The sequence below is a fragment of the Triticum urartu genome, chromosome 5A, assembly GCF_056163025.1.
Source record: "Triticum urartu cultivar PI428250 chromosome 5A, HENAU_Tu73, whole genome shotgun sequence".
In the NCBI taxonomy this organism is placed as follows: domain Eukaryota; kingdom Viridiplantae; phylum Streptophyta; class Magnoliopsida; order Poales; family Poaceae; genus Triticum; species Triticum urartu.
In genome coordinates, this window is record NC_141877.1 from 629,419,736 (window position 1) to 629,438,533 (window position 18,798).

An 18,798-nucleotide genomic window follows, 5' to 3' on the forward strand; every position below is an offset into this window, starting at 1 on the left:
CAGCTAGTACCGTAAAACCCGACACGAGAAAATGCGCACTCGAGTCGAGGCGGTAGGAGCATGGAGCCACAGCGGTACTGCGGCTGAGGCCATCCAGCGGTACTACCGCTCGGAGGAGCGGTACTACCGCTCATAAGCGGTACTACCGCTCCACCTCAGCGGTACTGCCGCGCTAGAAGAGAAGGGGCTAGGGCTGGGACCCAGAGCGGTACTACCGCGGAGGCAGGGCGGTACTACCGCTCGCAAGCAGCACTACCGCCACTACTACTGCAGCTAGTACCGTAAAACCCGACACGAGAAAATGCGCACTCGAGTCGAGGCGGTAGGAGCATGGAGCCACAGCGGTACTGCGGCTGAGGCCATCCAGCGGTACTACCGCTCGGAGGAGCGGTACTACCGCTTGCTGAGCTTCAGCCGTACTACCGCTATACTGCAGCTAGTGCCGTAAAACCTGACGCGAGAAAAATGCGCACTCGAGTCGAGGCGGTAGGAACACGGAGCCGCAGCGGTACTGCAGCTGAGGCCATAAAGCGGTACTACCGCTCCGAGGAGCGGTACTGCCACTTAGTGAGTCTCAGCGGTACTACCGCTATGGCCCGCGGTACTACCGCTGGGTCCAGGAAAAGACGCACAAAGGAGAAAAGAGGAGCTCCAGAGAGACGAAAAGAAACGGTGGGTGTGAGAAGAACGTGTACGTGTTGATTCCACCCAAACCATACCGAAGCAGATCCCTTCTTGATAGTACGGTGACTACTACGAAACTTAGTCCACCAATAAAGTCACGAAGGAAGCTACACCGTCTTGAGTAGAGCGCAGAGGGGAAATAATCGTTTCGTGCCGAAGGATGAATATCTGAAAGAACTCAAATCACCCGATTAGTCCGCAAATGCATTTTCATCAATCACCAAAACACCGTAGGAATAAATATGCCCTTACAAGTGGCAGTGTCAGTCATGTGGGCGATATGGAGCAGTAGAAATAAATATGCCCACGATGAAGTGAAGTACCAGCCGGGGAAATCAATGATTTTGATCCAGGAGCTCATTCAGGTAAAGTATATCCCAAGTCAGAAGAGGGACGAGGGGAGGAATGAGAAGGCTAAATGGAAACCGCCGGAGGAAGGGTGGGTTAAGATTAACACAGATGCTGCAATTGACAACATAGCTGGTGTGGCGGCAACCGGGGTGGTGGCCCGGGACCATGGTGGACGGGTTGTCGTTGCTCGCACGACAAATATCCCACAGATGACAGATGCTTATGCGGCTGAACTGTTGGCTGTTCGAGATGCTTCAGCCTTAGCAGTAGAAAAAGGATGGCAGAAGGTGGTGATAGAAACAGATTGCCAAACAATATGTGAAGAGTGGAGGACTGGAGTCTTTCGTTCAGTTGGAGGCCACGTGCTGCGAGAGATCAGCCTTCTTCTCGCAGATTTGCAGGGGTCTGACATCATTTATACTCGACGAGATGCTAATGAGGCTGCTCATTGATGTGCTAAATATGGTATTTCTAGTGATTCGAGTGTAGGAGTCTTGGATGTAATCCCTGTACCCTTGATTGTCATTGTGCAATCCAATGTATACCGCCAGAATGATGAATAAAGTTGCCTAGCAGGGCGGTTATCAAAAAATAAAAAGTCAGCGATTCACGCACACGTAGCCACACTGGTCGACCCATTTACAAATGTTGTGGAAAATGCTTCGCTTAGTGAAAAAAAAACAGAAACGAATTGTGATGGCGAGCAATCGGACACCAGCCCTCCTGCTGGTGTACGAGGGTTGAGTCACTTGAGTTAATCGGTGTTGTGTCTAATGGGCATCACGAAAACATGAAGGACTAAACAGCGGTGCTAGACCTGAAATATTTCCAAAATTTAGAAATGCAAAAGGCTTTATGCAGAATATGAATATATTTTTAAACACGAACATTTTTAAAATTTGCGGGTGAAATTTAAAAACTTGAACATTATTTGATCTTTGAACAATTTTTGAAAACGCTGATGTCTTAAGAATTTTTTTTTAAAAAAAATTGAATCTTTAAAACACTAAGCACGAACATTTTTTGGAACGCCAATTAAAATTTGAAAACATGAAGTTTTGTGCATCTGTGAACAAAATGTGAAAACATCAATATTTTTTGAATTTTGTGAACAAAACATGAGAAACGAAAATATTTTTTTGAAATTACAAAGAAACAATGAAACCGCAAATTTTGTTTTCAAAATTTTGTACTATTATGAACAAGAACATATTTTAATTTCTGTAGAAATTTTGAAAATGTGACAGTTTTTTTTAAATTCTAAGAAATATTTAAAAATTGAAAACATTTTTGAAATTATGAGCAATATTTGGAAATCTAAATAAAATAAAACAAAAAGAAAAAACCTCGTCTGCAAAACCATCAAATACCGTGGCCGGCACCTTGAGCAGAAATCAGCGTAAACTAATCATTACCTTCGCTTGCTGTGGGAACGTCCAACATTTTGGCATTTAATGTTGCCTTCCGCGTGAACCGTATTTGGAGCCTTTTTTGGCATTTTGGACTCGGCCCAGTTAGTTTTTCTCTGTCTTTCACAACCGCATTTTTCTTTCATTTCCGTGACACACACTAGCTCGTGACAATGGGCAAGCCGAGCGCTGCTTTGACTTTTTTCGAATCATCCAAGCCGATTTTTTTAAGCTTCTAGAATGTTGTAGCTGATTTTGGCTAGCTTTTGACATGTTTTATTGATTTTTTCGTTTTGTTTTTCTTTTCATTTTTCTAGCAAACTTTTGTCTCGAACGTATGAACTTTTTCAATTTTGTGAGCTTTCATCAAGTCCATGTACTTTTTGCAATATGCAATTTTTTAAAACATACTAATATTTTTTAATAAATAAATTTCAAATTATTGAACTTTTTTCAAATCTTATGAACTTATTTTGAACTCGTGAACTTTTTCAAGTTCACGTTTTGTTTAAAATTTCATGATGTTTTTTCGTTGAACTTTAAAAGAATTGTGAACTTTTTTCCAAATTTCATATTTTTTGAACATATATTAAAATTTTGAAATCCCTTATTTTGTCAGATTATTTACTATTTTCATTTTTTGAACTTTTTCAACATCAGTGAACTTATTCAAATCACTGAATGTTTTTGAAACTCGCAAACTTTTCTCAAATTTGCGACTTTTTCTCAAAAAAGTGAACCTTTTCAAATTTTGTGAACTTTTCTTAATCCGTAATTTTTTTAAAATCAGTTGATGTTTTTTCAAACATTGAATTTTTTTAATTTCATGAACCTTTTCAAATCCATGAATGTCTTTCAAATCCGTGGAATTTCTAATATCATGTATTTTTTTCTAATTCATGCACTATTTTGAAGTTTGAGAACTTTATCTCTGAATAGCTGCCAACGAAAGAAACAATCAACATGGACGAACAAACGAAAGAAACAGTCCACGTGTGAACTTTGTGATGAATGCTGCCCACTTAGGCGTGTTGTGGGCACTAGATAGACTAATCCGCGCAGAGGGAACCGATTAAGAGCTCTCGGAATTCCGTGTGAAGAAAATAGATTTTTTTAGGCAAGTGTGAAGTGAATAGATATATAACGCTCGTTGTGTCTAAATGTTAACAAAACGCATGAGGGCGCTGCGACAGCGCCGCCCCTTTACAGAAACATTCGTTGTCGTTACCCATGAAACAATGCATTAGGTTTTTCTGAGGTTAAACTGTTTTCCTTTTACTTTCCATTATTCATTTTTTGGTTTTCTTATTATATTTAGTTCTCTTTCTTCCATTCTGGGTTTTCTTCTTACCTTTTTGTTTTTTCTATTCTTCATTTATTTCTTTTCTTATTTTTGTTTTTTAAGTACCCATGAAGTGCTTTTATTAAATTTACCACAATTTTTTTCTAATATTTCATATACATTTGAAATTTGTATGTGATTTTTAAAATGTTCAGCCACGTTAGAAATGGCCAGGTATCTTTAAAAAAAATTATTATGTTATTTGTTAAATGTAGATGTTTTCCTTTTAATTTTTCAAATTTTTTCGAAGGAAATATCCACACACTTTTTTAGAAATATATCTCTGTAATAAAAAGGTTATTACACATATTTTGAAATATTTTATTTTTATTATAAAACAAAGAACAGAATCAAAACCAGATCAAACCAGGAAAAAACGCGTAGAAAATTCACTGCCAACGTCAAAGTGGGTCGGCCCACAAACATATTTTTAAATATACACGTCTGGCTGAAAAGTGTGGCAAGCCATTGGCTTCCCTGACAGTACTGAAACCAAATCGACGACATTTCACGAGCAAGTTGGAAGCGGTCTGCCATGATAGTTGAATATGGCGCCAAAAGACAAATATCTCCATTACATGCATTGATGGTATCCAAGCTATTAGCTTTAACTATAACTTTCCGTTTTGAGGGAATTCCTTGTTTTTGTAGATGTTTATATTTGCCATGAGGACGGGCCGACGGGGTGTGCAGCCAAGTCTTGGGCTAGTCAATGCTTACCGAGATTCGTTTTCAGGGCCATATTTTTCTATGGTGCTTCTACTTGGCGCGGCCCATTCGGCAGTGTATGTAGTATGCATTGCCTTTTTTTTTCTTGCACCTCGGTTACTCACCACTCAGTAGTTCTTTCGCTATTTCTTCATCTTTGAAGTAAGAGAAGTTAATGTTGAGGCATTGATAACCCACAAGTATAGGGGATCGCAACAGCTTTTGAGGGTAGAGTATTCAACCCAAATTTATTGATTCGACACAAGGGGAGTCAAAGAATATTCTCAAGTATTAGCAGCTGAGTTGTCAATTCAACCACACCTGGAAAGTTAGTATCTGCAACAACGTGTTTAGTAGCAAAGTAATATGATAGTGGCGGTAGTGGCAACAAAAGTAAAGACAGCAAAAGTAATGTTTTTGGTATTTTGTAGTGATTGTAACAGTAGCAGCGGGAAAGTAAATAAGCGTAAACCAGTATATGGAAAACTCGTAGGCACCGGATCAGTGATGGATAATTATGCCGGATGCGGTTCATCATGTAACAGTCATAATATAGGGTGACACAGAACTAGCTCCAATTCATCAATGTAATGTAGGCATGTATTCCGTATATAGTCATACGTGCTTATGGAAAAGAACTTGCATGACATCTTTTGTCCTACCCTCCCGTGGCAGCGGGGTCCTATTGGAAACTAAGGGATATTAAGGCCTCCTTTTAATAGAGAACCGAAACAAAACATTAGTACATAGTGAATACATTAACTCCTCAAACTATGGTCATCACCGGGAGTGGTCCCGATTATTGTCATTTCGGAGTTGCCGGATCATAACACATAGTAGGTGACTATAGACTTGCAAGATCGGATCAAGAACTCACATATATTCATGAAAACATAATAGGTTCAGATCAAATCATGGCACTCGAGCCCTAATGACAATCATTAAGCATAGCAAAGTCATAGCAACATCAATCTCAGAACATAATGGATACTAGGGATCAAACCCTAACAAAACTAACTCGATTACATGATAAATCTCATCCAACCCATCACCATCCAGCAAGCCTACGATGGAATTACTCACGCACGGCGGTGAGCATCATGAAATTGGTGATGGAGGATGGTTGATGATGACGACGGCGACGAGTCCCCCTCTCTGGAGCCCCGAAAGGACTCCAGATCAGCCCTCCCGAGAGGTTTTAGGGCTTGGCGGCGGCTCTGTATCGTAAAACGCGATGATTTCTTCTCCCTAATTTTTTTCTCTCCGAAAGCAAATATATAGAGTTGGAGTTGGCGTCGGAGGGCATCCAGGGGGCTTACGAGGCAGGGGGCGCGCCCTACGGGGGGGGGCGCCCCCACCCTCGTGAGAAGGGTGTGGGCCCCCTGGTCTTCATCTTTGGCGAGGATTTTTTATTGTTTTTTCTAAGATGTTCCGTGGAGTTTCAGGTCATTCCGAGAATATTTTTTTTCTGCACATAAAACAACACCATGGCAATTCTGCTGAAAATAGCGTCAGTCCGGGTTAGTTCCATTCAAATCATACAAGTTAGAGTCCAAAACAAGGGCAAAAGTGTTTGGAAAAGTAGATACGACGGAGACGTATCAACTCCCCCAAGCTTAAACCCTTACTTGTCCTCAAGCAATTCAGTTGACAAACTGAAAGAAAAAAAGAAAAACTTTTACAAACTCTGTTTGCTTTTGTTGTTGTAACTATGTCAAGCCAACATTCAAGTTTTCAGCATAGATCATAACTAACAACACTTGCAATAATTCTCAGGTCTCATCATTACTCATATCAATAGCATAATCAACTACCAAGTCATAATAATAAATCTCGGATGACAACACTGTTGGGGAACGTAGCAGAATTTTAAAATTTTCTACGCATCACCAAGATCAATCTATGGAGTCATCTAGCAACGAGGGGAAGAGGAGTGCATCTACATACCCTTGTAGATCGCGAGCGGAAGCGTTCAAGAGAACGGGGTTGATGGAGTCGTACTCGTCGTGATCCAAATCATCGATGACCAAGCGTCGAATGGACGGCACCTCCGCGTTCAACACACGTACGGTTGGGAAGACGTCTCCTCCTTCTTGATCTAGCAAGGGGAAAGAGAGGTTGATGGAGATCCAGCAGCACGACGGCGTGGTGGTGGAAGCAGCGGTGATCTCGGCAGGGCTTCGCCAAGCTCCAACGAGAGAGAGAGAGAGAGAGAGGTGTTACGAGGGGAGAGGGAGGCGCCAGGGACTTAGGTGCGGCTGCCCTCCCTCCCCCCACTATATATAGGGCCCCTAGGGGGGGCGCCGGCCCTAGGAGATCCCATCTCCAAAGGGGGGCGGCAGCCAAGGGGGGACTTGCCCCCCAAGTCAGGTGGGGCGCCCCCACCCCTAGGGTCTCCAACCCTAGGTGCAGGGGGAGGCCCATGGGGGGCACACCAGCCCACCAGGGGCTGGTTCCCCTCCCACTTCAGCCCATGGGGCCCTCCGGGATAGGTGGCCCCATCCGGTAGACCCCCGGGACCCTTCCGATGGTCCCGGTACAATACCGATTACCCCGAAACCTTCCCGATGGCCGAAACTGGTCTTCCTATATATAAATCTTCACCTCCGGACCATTCCGGAACTCCTCATGACGTCCGAGATCTCATCCGGGACTCCAAACAACTTTTTGGTTACCGCATACTAATATCTCTATAACCCTAGCGTCACCGAACCTTAAGTGTGTAGACCCTACGGGTTCGGGAGACACACAGACATGACCGAGACGACTCTCCGGTCAATAACCAACAGCGGGATCTGGATACCCATGTTGGCTCCCACATGCTTCTCGATGATCTCATCGGATGAACCACGATGTCGAGGATTCAAGTAATCCCGCATTCAATTCCCTTTGTCAATCGGTCGTTACTTGCCCGAGATTCGATCGTCGGTATCCCAATACCTCATTCAATCTCGTTAACGGCAAGTCACTTTACTCGTACCGTAATGCATGATCCCGTGACCAAACACTTGGTCACATTGAGCTCATTATGATGATGCATTACCGAGTGGGCCCAGAGATACCTCTCCGTCATACGGAGTGACAAATCCCAGTCTCAATCCGTGTCAACCCAACAGATACTTTCGGGGATACCTGTAGTATACCTTTATAGTCACCCAGTTACGTTGTGACGTTTGGTACACCCAAAGCACTCCTACGGCATCCGGGAGTTACACGATCTCATGGTCTAAGGAAATGATACTTGACATTGGAAAAGCTCTAGCAAACGAACTACACGATCTTGTGCTATGCTTAGGATTGGGCCTTGTCCATCACATCATTCTCCTAATGATGTGATCCCGTTATCAATGACATACAATGTCCATAGTCAGGAAACCGTGACTATCTATTGATCAACGAGCTAGTCAACTAGAGGCTCACTAGGGACATGTTATGGTCTATGTATTCACACATGTATTATGATTTCCGGATAACACAATTATAGCATGAACAATAGACAATTATCATGAACAAGGAAATATAATAATAATCATTATATTATTGCCTTTAGGGCATATTTCCAACAGTCTCCCACTTGCACTAGAGTCAATAATCTAGTTACATTGTGATGAATCGAACACCCATAGAGTTCTCGTGTTGATCATGTTTTGCTCGCGGAAGAGGTTTAGTCAATGGATCTGCGACATTCAGGTCCGTATGTACTTTGCAAATATCTATGTCTCCATCTTGAACATTTTCACAAATGGAGTTGAAGCGACGCTTGATGTGCCTGGTCTTCTTGTGAAACCTGGGCTCCTTGGCAAGGGCAATAGCTCCAGTGTTGTCACAGAAGAGAGTAATCGGCCCCGACGCATTGGGTATGACTCCTAGGTCAGTGATGAACTCCTTCATCCAGATTGCTTGATGCGCTGCCTCCGAGGCTGCCATGTACTCCGCTTCACATGTAGATCCCGCCACGACGCTTTGCTTGCAATTGCATCAGCTTACTGCCCCACCATTCAAAATATACACGTATCCGGTTTGTGACTTTGAGTCATCCAGATCTGTGTCGAAGCTAGCGTCGACGTAACCCTTTACGACGAGCTCCTCGTCACCTCCATATAGAAGAAACATATCCTTAGTCCTTTTCAGGTACTTCAGGATGTTCTTGACCACTGTCCAGTGTTCCATGCCGGGATTACTTTGGTACCTACCTACCAAACTTACGGCAAGGTTTACATTAGGTCCGGTACACAACATGGCATACATGATAGACCCTATGGCTGAGGCATAGGGGACGACACTCATCTTTTCTCTATCTTCTGCCGTGGTCGGACATTGAGCTGATCTCAATTTCACACCTTGCAACACAGGCAAGAACCCCTTCTTGGACTAATCCATATTGAAATTCTTCAATATCTTATCAAGGTATGTGCTTTGTGAAAGACCTATGAGGCGTCTCGATCTATCTCTATAGATCTTGATGCCTAATATGTAAGCAACTTCTCCAAGGTCCTTCATTGAAAAACACTTATTCAAGTAGGCCTTAATACTGTCCAAAAGTTCTATATCATTTCCCATCAAAAGTATGTCATCCACATATAATATGAGAAATGCTACAGAGCTCCCACTCACTTTCTTGTAAACGCAGGCTTCTCCATAAGTCTACATAAACCCAAACGCTTTGATCATTTCATTAAAGTGAATGTTCCAACTCCGAGATGCTTGCACCAGCCCATAGATGGAGCGCTGGAGCTTGCATACCTTGTTAGCATTCTTAGGATCGACAAAACCTTCTGGCTACATCATACACAATTCTTCCTTAAGAAAGCCGTTAAGGAATGCCGTTTTGACGTCCATTTGCCATATCTCATAATCATAGTATGCGACAATTGCTAACATGATTCGGATGGACTTCAGGTTCGCTACGGGTGAGAAGGTCTCATCGTAGTCAACCCCTTGAACTTGTCGATAACCCTTAGCGACAAGTCGAGCCTTATAGATGGTAACATTACCATCCGCGTCCGTCTTCTTCTTAATGATCCATTTATTCTCTATCGCTCGCCGATCATCGGGCAAGTCTGTCAAAGTCCATACTTTGTTTTCATTCATGGATCCTATCTCGGATTGCATGGCTTCAAGCCATTTGTTGGAATCTGGGCCCGCCATTGCTTCTTCATAGCTCGAAGGTTCACCGTTGTCTAACAACATGATTTCCAGGACAGAGTTGCCATACCATTCTGGTGTGGAACGTGTCCTTGTGGACCTTCGAAGTTTAGTAGCAACTTGATCCGAAGTACCTTGATCATCATCATTAACTTCCTCTCTAGTCGGTGCAGGCACCACAGGAACATCTTCCTGAGCTGCGCTACTTTCCGGTTCAAGAGGCAGTACTTCATCGAGTCCTACTTTCCTCCCACTTACTTCTCTCGAGAGAAACTCTTTCTCCAGAAAGGACCCGTTCTTGGCAACAAAGATCTTGCCTTCGGATCTGAGGTTGAAGGTATACCCAATGGTTTCCTTAGGGTATCCTATGAAGACACATTTTTTCGACTTGGGTTCGAGCTTTTCAGGTTGAAGTTTCTTGACATAAGCATCGCATCCCCAAACTTTTAGAAATGAAAGCTTAGGTTTCTTCTGAAACCATAATTCATATGGTGTCGTCTCAACGGATTTAGACGGTGCCCTATTTAAAGTGAATGTAGCTGTCCCTAGAGCGTATCCCCAAAATGATAGCGGTAAATCAGTGAGTGACATCATAGATCGCACCATATCCAATAGAGTGCGATTACGATGTTCGGACACACCGTTACGCTGAGGTGTTCCAGGCGGCTTGAGTTGTGAAACTATTCCACATTCTCTTAAGTGTGTGCCAAATTCGTGACTCAAATATTATCCCCCACGATCTAATCGTAAGAATTTTCATTCGGTCACGTTGATTCTCTACCTCATTCTGAAATTCCTTGAACTTTTCAAAGGTCTCAGACTTGTGTTTCATCAAATAGACATACCCATATCTACTTAAGTCATCAGTGAGAGTGAGAACATAACGATAGCCACCGCGAGCCTCAACGCTCATTGGACCACACACATCAGTATGTATAATTTCCAATAAGTTGGTTGCTCGCTCCATTGTTCTGGAGAACGGAGTCTTGGTCATTTTACCCATGAGGCATGGTTCGCACGTGTCAAATGATTCGAAATCAAGAGACTCCAAAAGTCCATCTGTATGGAGATTCTTCATGCGTTTGACACCGATGTGACCAAGGCGGTAGTGCCACAGATATGTGGGACTATCATTATCAATCTTATATCTTTTGGTATTCACACTATGAATATGTGTAACATCACGTTTGAGATTCATTAAGAATAAACCATTGACCAGTGGGGCATGACCATAAAACATATCTCTCATATAAATAGAACAACCATTATTCTCGGATTTAAATGAGTAGCCATCTCGTATTAAACAAGATCCAGATACAATGTTCATGCTCAAAGCTGGCACTAAATAACAATTATTGAGGTTTAAAACTAATCTCGTAGGTAAATGCAGAGGTAGCGTGCCGACGGCGATCACATCGACCTTGGAACCATTCCCCACGCGCATCATCACCTCGTCCTTCGCCAGTCTCCGCTTATTCCGCAGCTCCTGTTTTGAGTTACAAATATGAGCAACCGCACCGGTATCAAATACCCAGGAGCTACTACGAGTACTGATAAGGTACACATTAATTACATGTATATCACATATACCTTTAGTGTTGCCGGCCTTCTTGTCCGCTAAGTATTTGGGGCAGTTCCGCTTCCAGTGTCCCTTTCCCTTGCAATAAAAGCACTCAGTCTCAGGTTTGGGTCCATTCTTTGGCTTCTTCCCGGCTGCTTGCTTACCGGGCGCGGCAACCCCCTTGCCGTACTTCTTGAAGTTCTTCTTACCCTTGCCTTTCTTGAAACTAGTGGTTTTATTGACCATCAACACTTGATGTTCCTTTTTGATTTCCACCTCCGCTGATTTCAGCATTGAAAATACTTCAGGAATAGTTTTCACCATCCCCTGCATATTGTAGTTCATCACAAAGCTCTTTTAGCTAGGTGGGAGCGACTGAAGGATTCTGTCAATGACCGCCTCGTCCGGGAGGTTAATGTCTAGCTGGGACAAGCGGTTATGCAACCCAGACATTTTGAGTATGTGCTCACTGACAGAACTATTTTCCTCCATCTTACAACTGTAGAACTTGTCGGAGACTTCATATCTCTCGACCCGGGCATGAGCTTGGAAAACCATTTTCAGCTCTTCAAACATCTCATATGCTCTGTGTTGCTCAAAACACTTTTGGAGCCCTGGTTCTAAGCTGTAAAGCATGCCGCACTGAACGAGGGAGTAATCATCAGCACGCGACTGCCAAGCGTTCATAACATATTGGTTATCTGGGATGGGTGCGTCACCTAGCGGTGCTTCTAGGACATATGCTTTCTTGGCAGCTATGAGGATGATCCTCAGGTTCCGGACCCAGTCCGTATAGTTGCTGCCATCATCTTTCAGCTTGGTTTTCTCTAGGAACGCGTTGAAGTTGAGGTTGACATGAGCGTTGGTCATTTGATCTACAAGAAATTTTGCAAAGGTTTTTAGACTAAGTTCATGATAATTAAGTTCATCTAATCAAATTATTTAATGAACTCCCACTCAGACAGACATCCCTCTAGTCATCTAAGTGATACATGATCCGAGTCAACTAGGCCGTGTCCGATCATCACGTGAGACGGACTAGTCATCATCGGTGAACATCTTCATGTTGATCGTATCTTCTATACGACTCATGTTCGACCTTTCGGTCTTCCGTGTTCTGAGGCCATGTCTGTACATGCTAGGCTCGTCAAGTCAACCTAAGTGTATTGCGTGTGTAAATCTGGCTTACACCCGTTGTATTCGAACGTTAGAATCTATCACACCCGATCATCACGTGGTGCTTCGAAACAACGAACCTTCGCAACGGTTCACAGTTAGGGGGAACACTTCCTTGAAATTATTGTGAGGGATCATCTTATTTAAGCTACCGTCGTTCTAAGCAAATAAGATGTAAAACATGATAAACATCACATGCAATCAAATAGTGACATGATATGGCCAATATCATTTTGCTCCTTTTGATCTCCATCTTCGGGGCGCCACGATCATCGTCGTCACTGGCATGACACCATGATCTCCATCATCGTGTCTTCATGAAGTTGTCTCGTCAACTATTACTTCTACTACTATGGCTAACGGTTAGCGATAAACTAAAGTAATTACATGACATTTATGTTGACACGCAAGTCATAAATAAATTAAGACAACTCCTATGGCTCCTGCCGGTTGCCATACTCATCGACATGCAAGTCGTGATTCCTATTACAAGAACATGATCAATCTCATACATCACATATATCATTCATCACATCCTTTTGGCCATATCACATCACACGGCATATGCTGCAAAAACAAGTTAGACGTCCTCTAATTGTTGTTGCAAGTTTTTACGTGGCTGCTATAGGTTTCTAGCAAGAACATTTCTTACCTACGCCAAAACCACAACATGATATGCTAATTTCTATTTACCCTTCATAAGGACCCTTTTCATTGAATCCGATCCGACTAAAGTGGGAGAGACAGACACCCGCTAGCCACCTTATGCAACTAGTGCATGTCAGTCGGTGGAACCATTCTCACGTAAGCGTACGTGTAAGGTCGGTCCGGGCTGCTTCATCCCACGATGCTGCCGAATCAAGATAAGACTAGTTACGGCAAGTAAATTGACAAAATCAACGCCCACAACAACTTGTGTTCTACTCGCGCATAGAAACTACACATAGACCTAGATCTGATACCACTGTTGGGGAACGTAGCAGAATTTTAAAATTTTCTATGCATCACCAAGATCAATCTATGGAATCATCTAGCAACGAGGGGAAGAGGAGTGCATATACACACCCTTGTAGATCGCGAGCGGAAGCGTTCAAGAGAACGGGGTTGATGGAGTCGTACTCGTCGTGATCCAAATCACCAATGACCAAGCGCCGAACGAACGACACCTCCACGTTCAACACACGTACAGTTGGGAAGACGTCTCCTCATTCTTGATCCAGCAAGGGGAAGGAGAGGTTGATGGAGATCCAGCAGCACGACGGTGTGGTGGTGGAAGCAGCGGTGATCTCGGCAGGGCTTCGCCAAGCTCCAACGAGAGAGAGAGAGAGAGAGAGAGAGAAAGAGGTGTTACGAGGGGAGAGGGAGGCGCCAGGGACTTAGGTGCGGCTTCCCTCCCTCCCCCCACTATATATAGGGGCCCTAGGGGGGCGCAGGCCCTAGGAGATCCCATCTCCAAAGGGGGGCGGCGGCCAAGGGGGGACTTGCCCCCCAAGTCAGGTGGGGCGCCTCCCACCCCTAGGGTTTCCAACCCTAGGCGCAGGGGGAGGCCCATGGGGGCGCACCAGCCGAACAGGGGCTGGTTCCCCTCCCACTTCAGCCCATGGGGCCCTCTGGGATAGGTGGCCCCACCCGGTAGACCCCCGGGACCCTTCCGGTGGTCCCGGTACAATACCGATTACCCCGAAACCTTCCCGATGGCCGAAACTGGACTTCCTATATATAAATCTTCACCTCCGGACCATTCCGGAACTCCTCATGATGTCCAGGATCTCATCCGGGACTTCGAACAACTTTCGGGTTACCGCATACTAATATCTCTACAACCCTAGCGTCACCGAACCTTAAGTGTGTAAACCCTACGGGTTCGGGAGACACGTAGACATGACCGAGACGACTCTCCGGTCAATAACCAACAGCGGGATCTGGATACCCATGTTGGCTCCCACATTCTCCTTGATGATCTCATCGGATGAACCATGATGTTGAGGATTCAAGTAATCCCGCATTCAATTCCCTTTGTCAATCGGTACGTTACTTGCCCGAGATTCGATCGTCGGTATCCCAATACCTCGTTCAATCTCGTTAACGGCAAGTCACTTTACTCGTACCGTAATGCATGATCCCGTGACCAAACACTTGGTCACATTGAGCTCATTATGATGATGCATCACCGAGTGGGCCCAGAGATACCTCTCTGTCATACGGAGTGACAAATCCCAGTCTCGGTCCGTGTCAACCCAACAGATACTTTCGGGGATACCTGTAGTATACCTTTATAGTCACCCACTTATGTTGTGACATTTGGTACACCCAAAGCACTCCTACGGCATCCGGGAGTTACATGATCTCATGGTCTAAGGAAATGATACTTGACATTGGAAAAGCTCTAGCAAACGAACTACACGATCTTGTGCTATGCTTAGGATTGGGTCTTGTCCATCACATCATTCTCCTAATGATGCGATCCCGTTATCAATGACATCCAATGTCCATAGTCAGGAAACCGTGACTATCTATTGATCAACGAGCTAGTCAACTAGAGGCTCACTAGGGACATTTTATGGTCTATGTATTCACACATGTATTATGATTTCCGGATAACACAATTATAGCATGAACAATAGACAATTATCATGAACAAGGAAATATAATAATAATCATTTTATTATTGCCTCTAGGGCATATTTCCAACAAACACTTTCTCAAAACAATCATAATATGATATAACAAGATGGTATCTCGCTAGCCCTTTCTGAGACCGCAAAACATAAATGCAGAGCACCTTTAAAGATCAAGGACTGACTAGACATTGTAATTCATGGTAAAAGAGATCCAATCATAGTCATACCCAATATACATTAACAGTGATGAATGCAAATGACGGCTGTGCTCTCCAGCTAGTGCTTTTTAATAAGAGGGTGATGACTCAACATAAAAGTAAATGGATAGGCCCTTCGTAGAGGGAAGCAGAGATTTGTAGAGGTGCCAGAGCTCAGTTTTGCAATAGAGGTAAATTGTATTTTGAGCGATATCTTCCATGCTACACACATTATAGGCGGTTCCCAAACAGAATGGTAAAGTTTATACTCCCCCTCCACCAACCAGCATCAATCCATGGCTTGCTCGAAACAACGAGTGCCTCCAACATACATCAGGTCCCAGGGGGAGTTTTGTTTGCAATTAATTTTGATTTAGTTTGCATAAAGCATGGGACTAGGCATCCCGGTGACCAGCCATTTTGTCGTGAGTGAGGAGCCGAGTCCACTCCTCTTGAGAATAACCCGCCTAACACGGAAGATACGGACAACCTTTGTTGATACATGAGCTATTCGAGTATACAAAACAGAATGATTATTTGAAGGTTTAGAGTTTGGCACATACAAATTTACTTGGAACGGCAGGTAGATACCGCATATTGGAAGGTATAGTGGACTCATCTGGAATAACTTTGGGGTTTAAGGTATTGGATGCACAAGCAGTATTCCCGCTTAGTACAGGTGAAGGCTAGCAAAAGACTGGGAAGCGACCAACTAGAGAGCGACAACAGCCATGTACATGCATTAAAATTAATAAACATTGGATGCAAGCATGAGTAGGATATAATCCACCATGAACATAAATATCGTGAAGGCTATGTTGATTTGTTTCAACTACATGCGTGAACATGTGCCAAGTCAAGTCACTTAAGTAATTCAAAGGAGGATACCACCCCATCATACCACATCATAATCATCTCAATAGCATGTTGGCACACAAGGTAAACCATTATAACTCATAGCTAATCAAGCATGGCACAAGCAACTATGATCTCTAATTGTCATTGCAAACATGTTTATTCATAATAAGCTGAATCAAGAACGAGGGACTCATCATATTTACAAAAACAAAAGAGGTCGAGTTCATACCAGCTTTTCTCATCTCAGTCAGTCCATCATATATCATCATAATTGCCTTTCACTTGCACAACCGAACATAAATAAGAGTGTACGTGCATTGGACTAAGCTGGAATCTGCGAGCATTCAATAAACAGGAGAAGACAAGGCAATATGGGCTTTGGGTTAATTCAACAATAATGCATATAAGAGTAACTTCAACAATTTAATTATGGTCTTCTCCTACTGACCCCCAAAGAAAAAAAGAAAAAAAAACTATTTACACGGGAAAGCTCCCAACAAGCAAAAGAAGAACGGGAAATATTTTTGGGTTTTCTTTTTAATTATTACTACTACAGCAGAAAAATAAACTACTACTATTTTTTTGGGGGGTTTTCTTAAGGTTTCGCAAACACACAAGAAGAAAGCAGAAAAAAGTAAATAAACTAGCATGGATATTACAGTGAAAAAGTATGAGCACCGACATCTAGCAATGAGTGTGTGTGAACATAAATGTAATGTCGGTGAGAAACACGTACTCCCCCAAGCTTAGGCTTTTGGCCTAAGTTGGTCTATGGCCACGGCTGGCCTGGCGGATATGCATAATAATAGTTGTTGGGGTCGTACTGTGATGAGGAGGAATAGTTGGGATCATACTGTGATGAAGAAGAAGACTCTGACTGCCACTGGCTGACAGTCATCTCTGGATCCCAAGAATAAACAGATTGTCGTGGAGGCTCATCTTGTGGTTCCTGTTCCGGGTCCTACAAAATTAAACAAAGAAGGAGCAGGCAGGATAATAGTCTCATGATGATGTTTGTTAAAGAACAATTGATATTTAAGCTCTCCTGCCCTATTCTTAACAATAAAATCATGTGCCACCATACTTTTATGATCTAGATAAACACGGGGCATCACCTTTTCTTCCTTCTCAGCATGCCTAATAGGTATAGACGCCTCCAAAGATGGGACCCTTAGTACGGTTCATACTTAACCGTCTAGCAATAATACCGCCCATACTAAAAGTGTTATCACTGTATAAACCGTGGTGCAGAATAATTATATCAGGGATACTAAGGTTTCCACTGTTTCCGCGTCCAATTAGACAACGACTAGCAAATAATGCAAAGTAACATAAAACAGGAAAATGTATGCTAGTGATTCGTGCATCGGAAACCTTTCTAGTTTCTCCTACAGTGATAGTATCAATAAACCCAGCCGCATCATCATGATGTGGTTCTTCTGTCTTGCCCTCAAAAGGGATTAAACAAATCCGACAGAAATCATAAAGTGACATCTCCTTATGCTCATCATATAAATGAAACTCCACCGTAGGTGGTGAGTTCCTAGAATGAAAATGAAAGTTTTGCACAAAAGTATTTGTGAGTAAGAGATACTGATCGCATTGGTCGTGGAGGAAAGCGGTGAGGCCTGCATTGTGAGCCAATTCATGAAAATCTTCATAGATACCGGCTGCTCTTAAGAAATCTTCAGAAGGCCATTCACACGCCCGAATCTCCGCGGTGCGCGGCAAATTATACTTAGGCTTCGGTGCCTTTTCCTTCGAGCTTTGGCTCGACGAGCCCCTCAAAAATCTCATCATTATTTTTCTGAAACAATCTGTAATTTTTAGTAACTTCAAACAAAAATGAACCAACTTCAATAATATTGATAGCAACTACTCCTACAAGTGCCTAGAGCCTAAATCAAGCATTAGAACTACTTGGAACCATATAAATTTGACATGCAAGCTCAAGAACATGGTCACCTATGCAGCACAAATTTGCAAAGAATAAAGCACTAGAACAAAAACTAATTGGACCAATGGAGGAGTCACATACCAAGGAACAATCTCCCCAAGCAGTTTGAGCAAGGAGATCAAAAATCGCAGCAAAAGTGGCTGGAACTCGTGCTTGAGTTGGTTTTTCGGGTTTGTGTGAGATAGAGGAAGAAGATGGGTGTTGGGATAAGTGGAGGAGGGCCACCGTGGGCCCACGAGGCAGGGGGCGCGCCCTAGGGGGGGGCGCCCACCACCCTCATGGCCAGCTGGCAGCTCCTCCCGTGGTAATTTTTGCACAGTAAATCCTCAAATATTCCCGAAAAAATCATATTAAATTGGCATGGCATTCTGAGGACTTTTATTTTTCGGGATATTTTTATATTGCACGGATAAGTCAGGAAACAGACAGAAATACTATTTTTACTTTATTTAATATAAATAACAGAAAGTAAAAGTGGGGTACAGAAGTTTGTGCTTCTAGTTTCATCCATCTCATGCTCATCAAAAAGAATCCACTAACAAGGTTGATCAAGTCTTGTTAACAAACTCATTCCGATAATCATGAAACCGGAGAAATTTCGAATAACACTAAGTTACCTCAACGGGGATATGCACATCCCCAATAATAAGTATATCATATTTCTTCTTGACAGTTGGTAGAGGAAATTCAAAACCTCCAAATATAATCGATGAAATTTTTCCAATAGAATTGATTCTATGAACTTGAGGTTGTTTCCTCGGAAAGTGTACAGTATGCTCATTACCATTA

At 43.1% G+C, this 18,798-nt stretch overlaps 1 protein-coding gene across 1 annotated transcript; it reads left to right on the forward strand.

Moving 5' to 3' along the window:
* The first annotated feature begins 953 nt into the window (after nt 1-953).
* LOC147973545 (uncharacterized) lies at nt 954-1,487 on the forward strand. Its single transcript, XM_087524714.1, has one exon. It carries the CDS (start codon nt 954-956, stop codon nt 1,485-1,487), a length of 534 nt encoding a protein of 177 aa, XP_087380840.1.
* The last annotated feature ends 17,311 nt before the right edge of the window (nt 1,488-18,798 follow it).

Coding starts and splice junctions, on each gene's coding strand:
- LOC147973545 (XM_087524714.1), top strand. CDS start 954: ATGTGGGCGATATGGAGCAGTAGAAATAAATATGCCCACGATGAAGTG.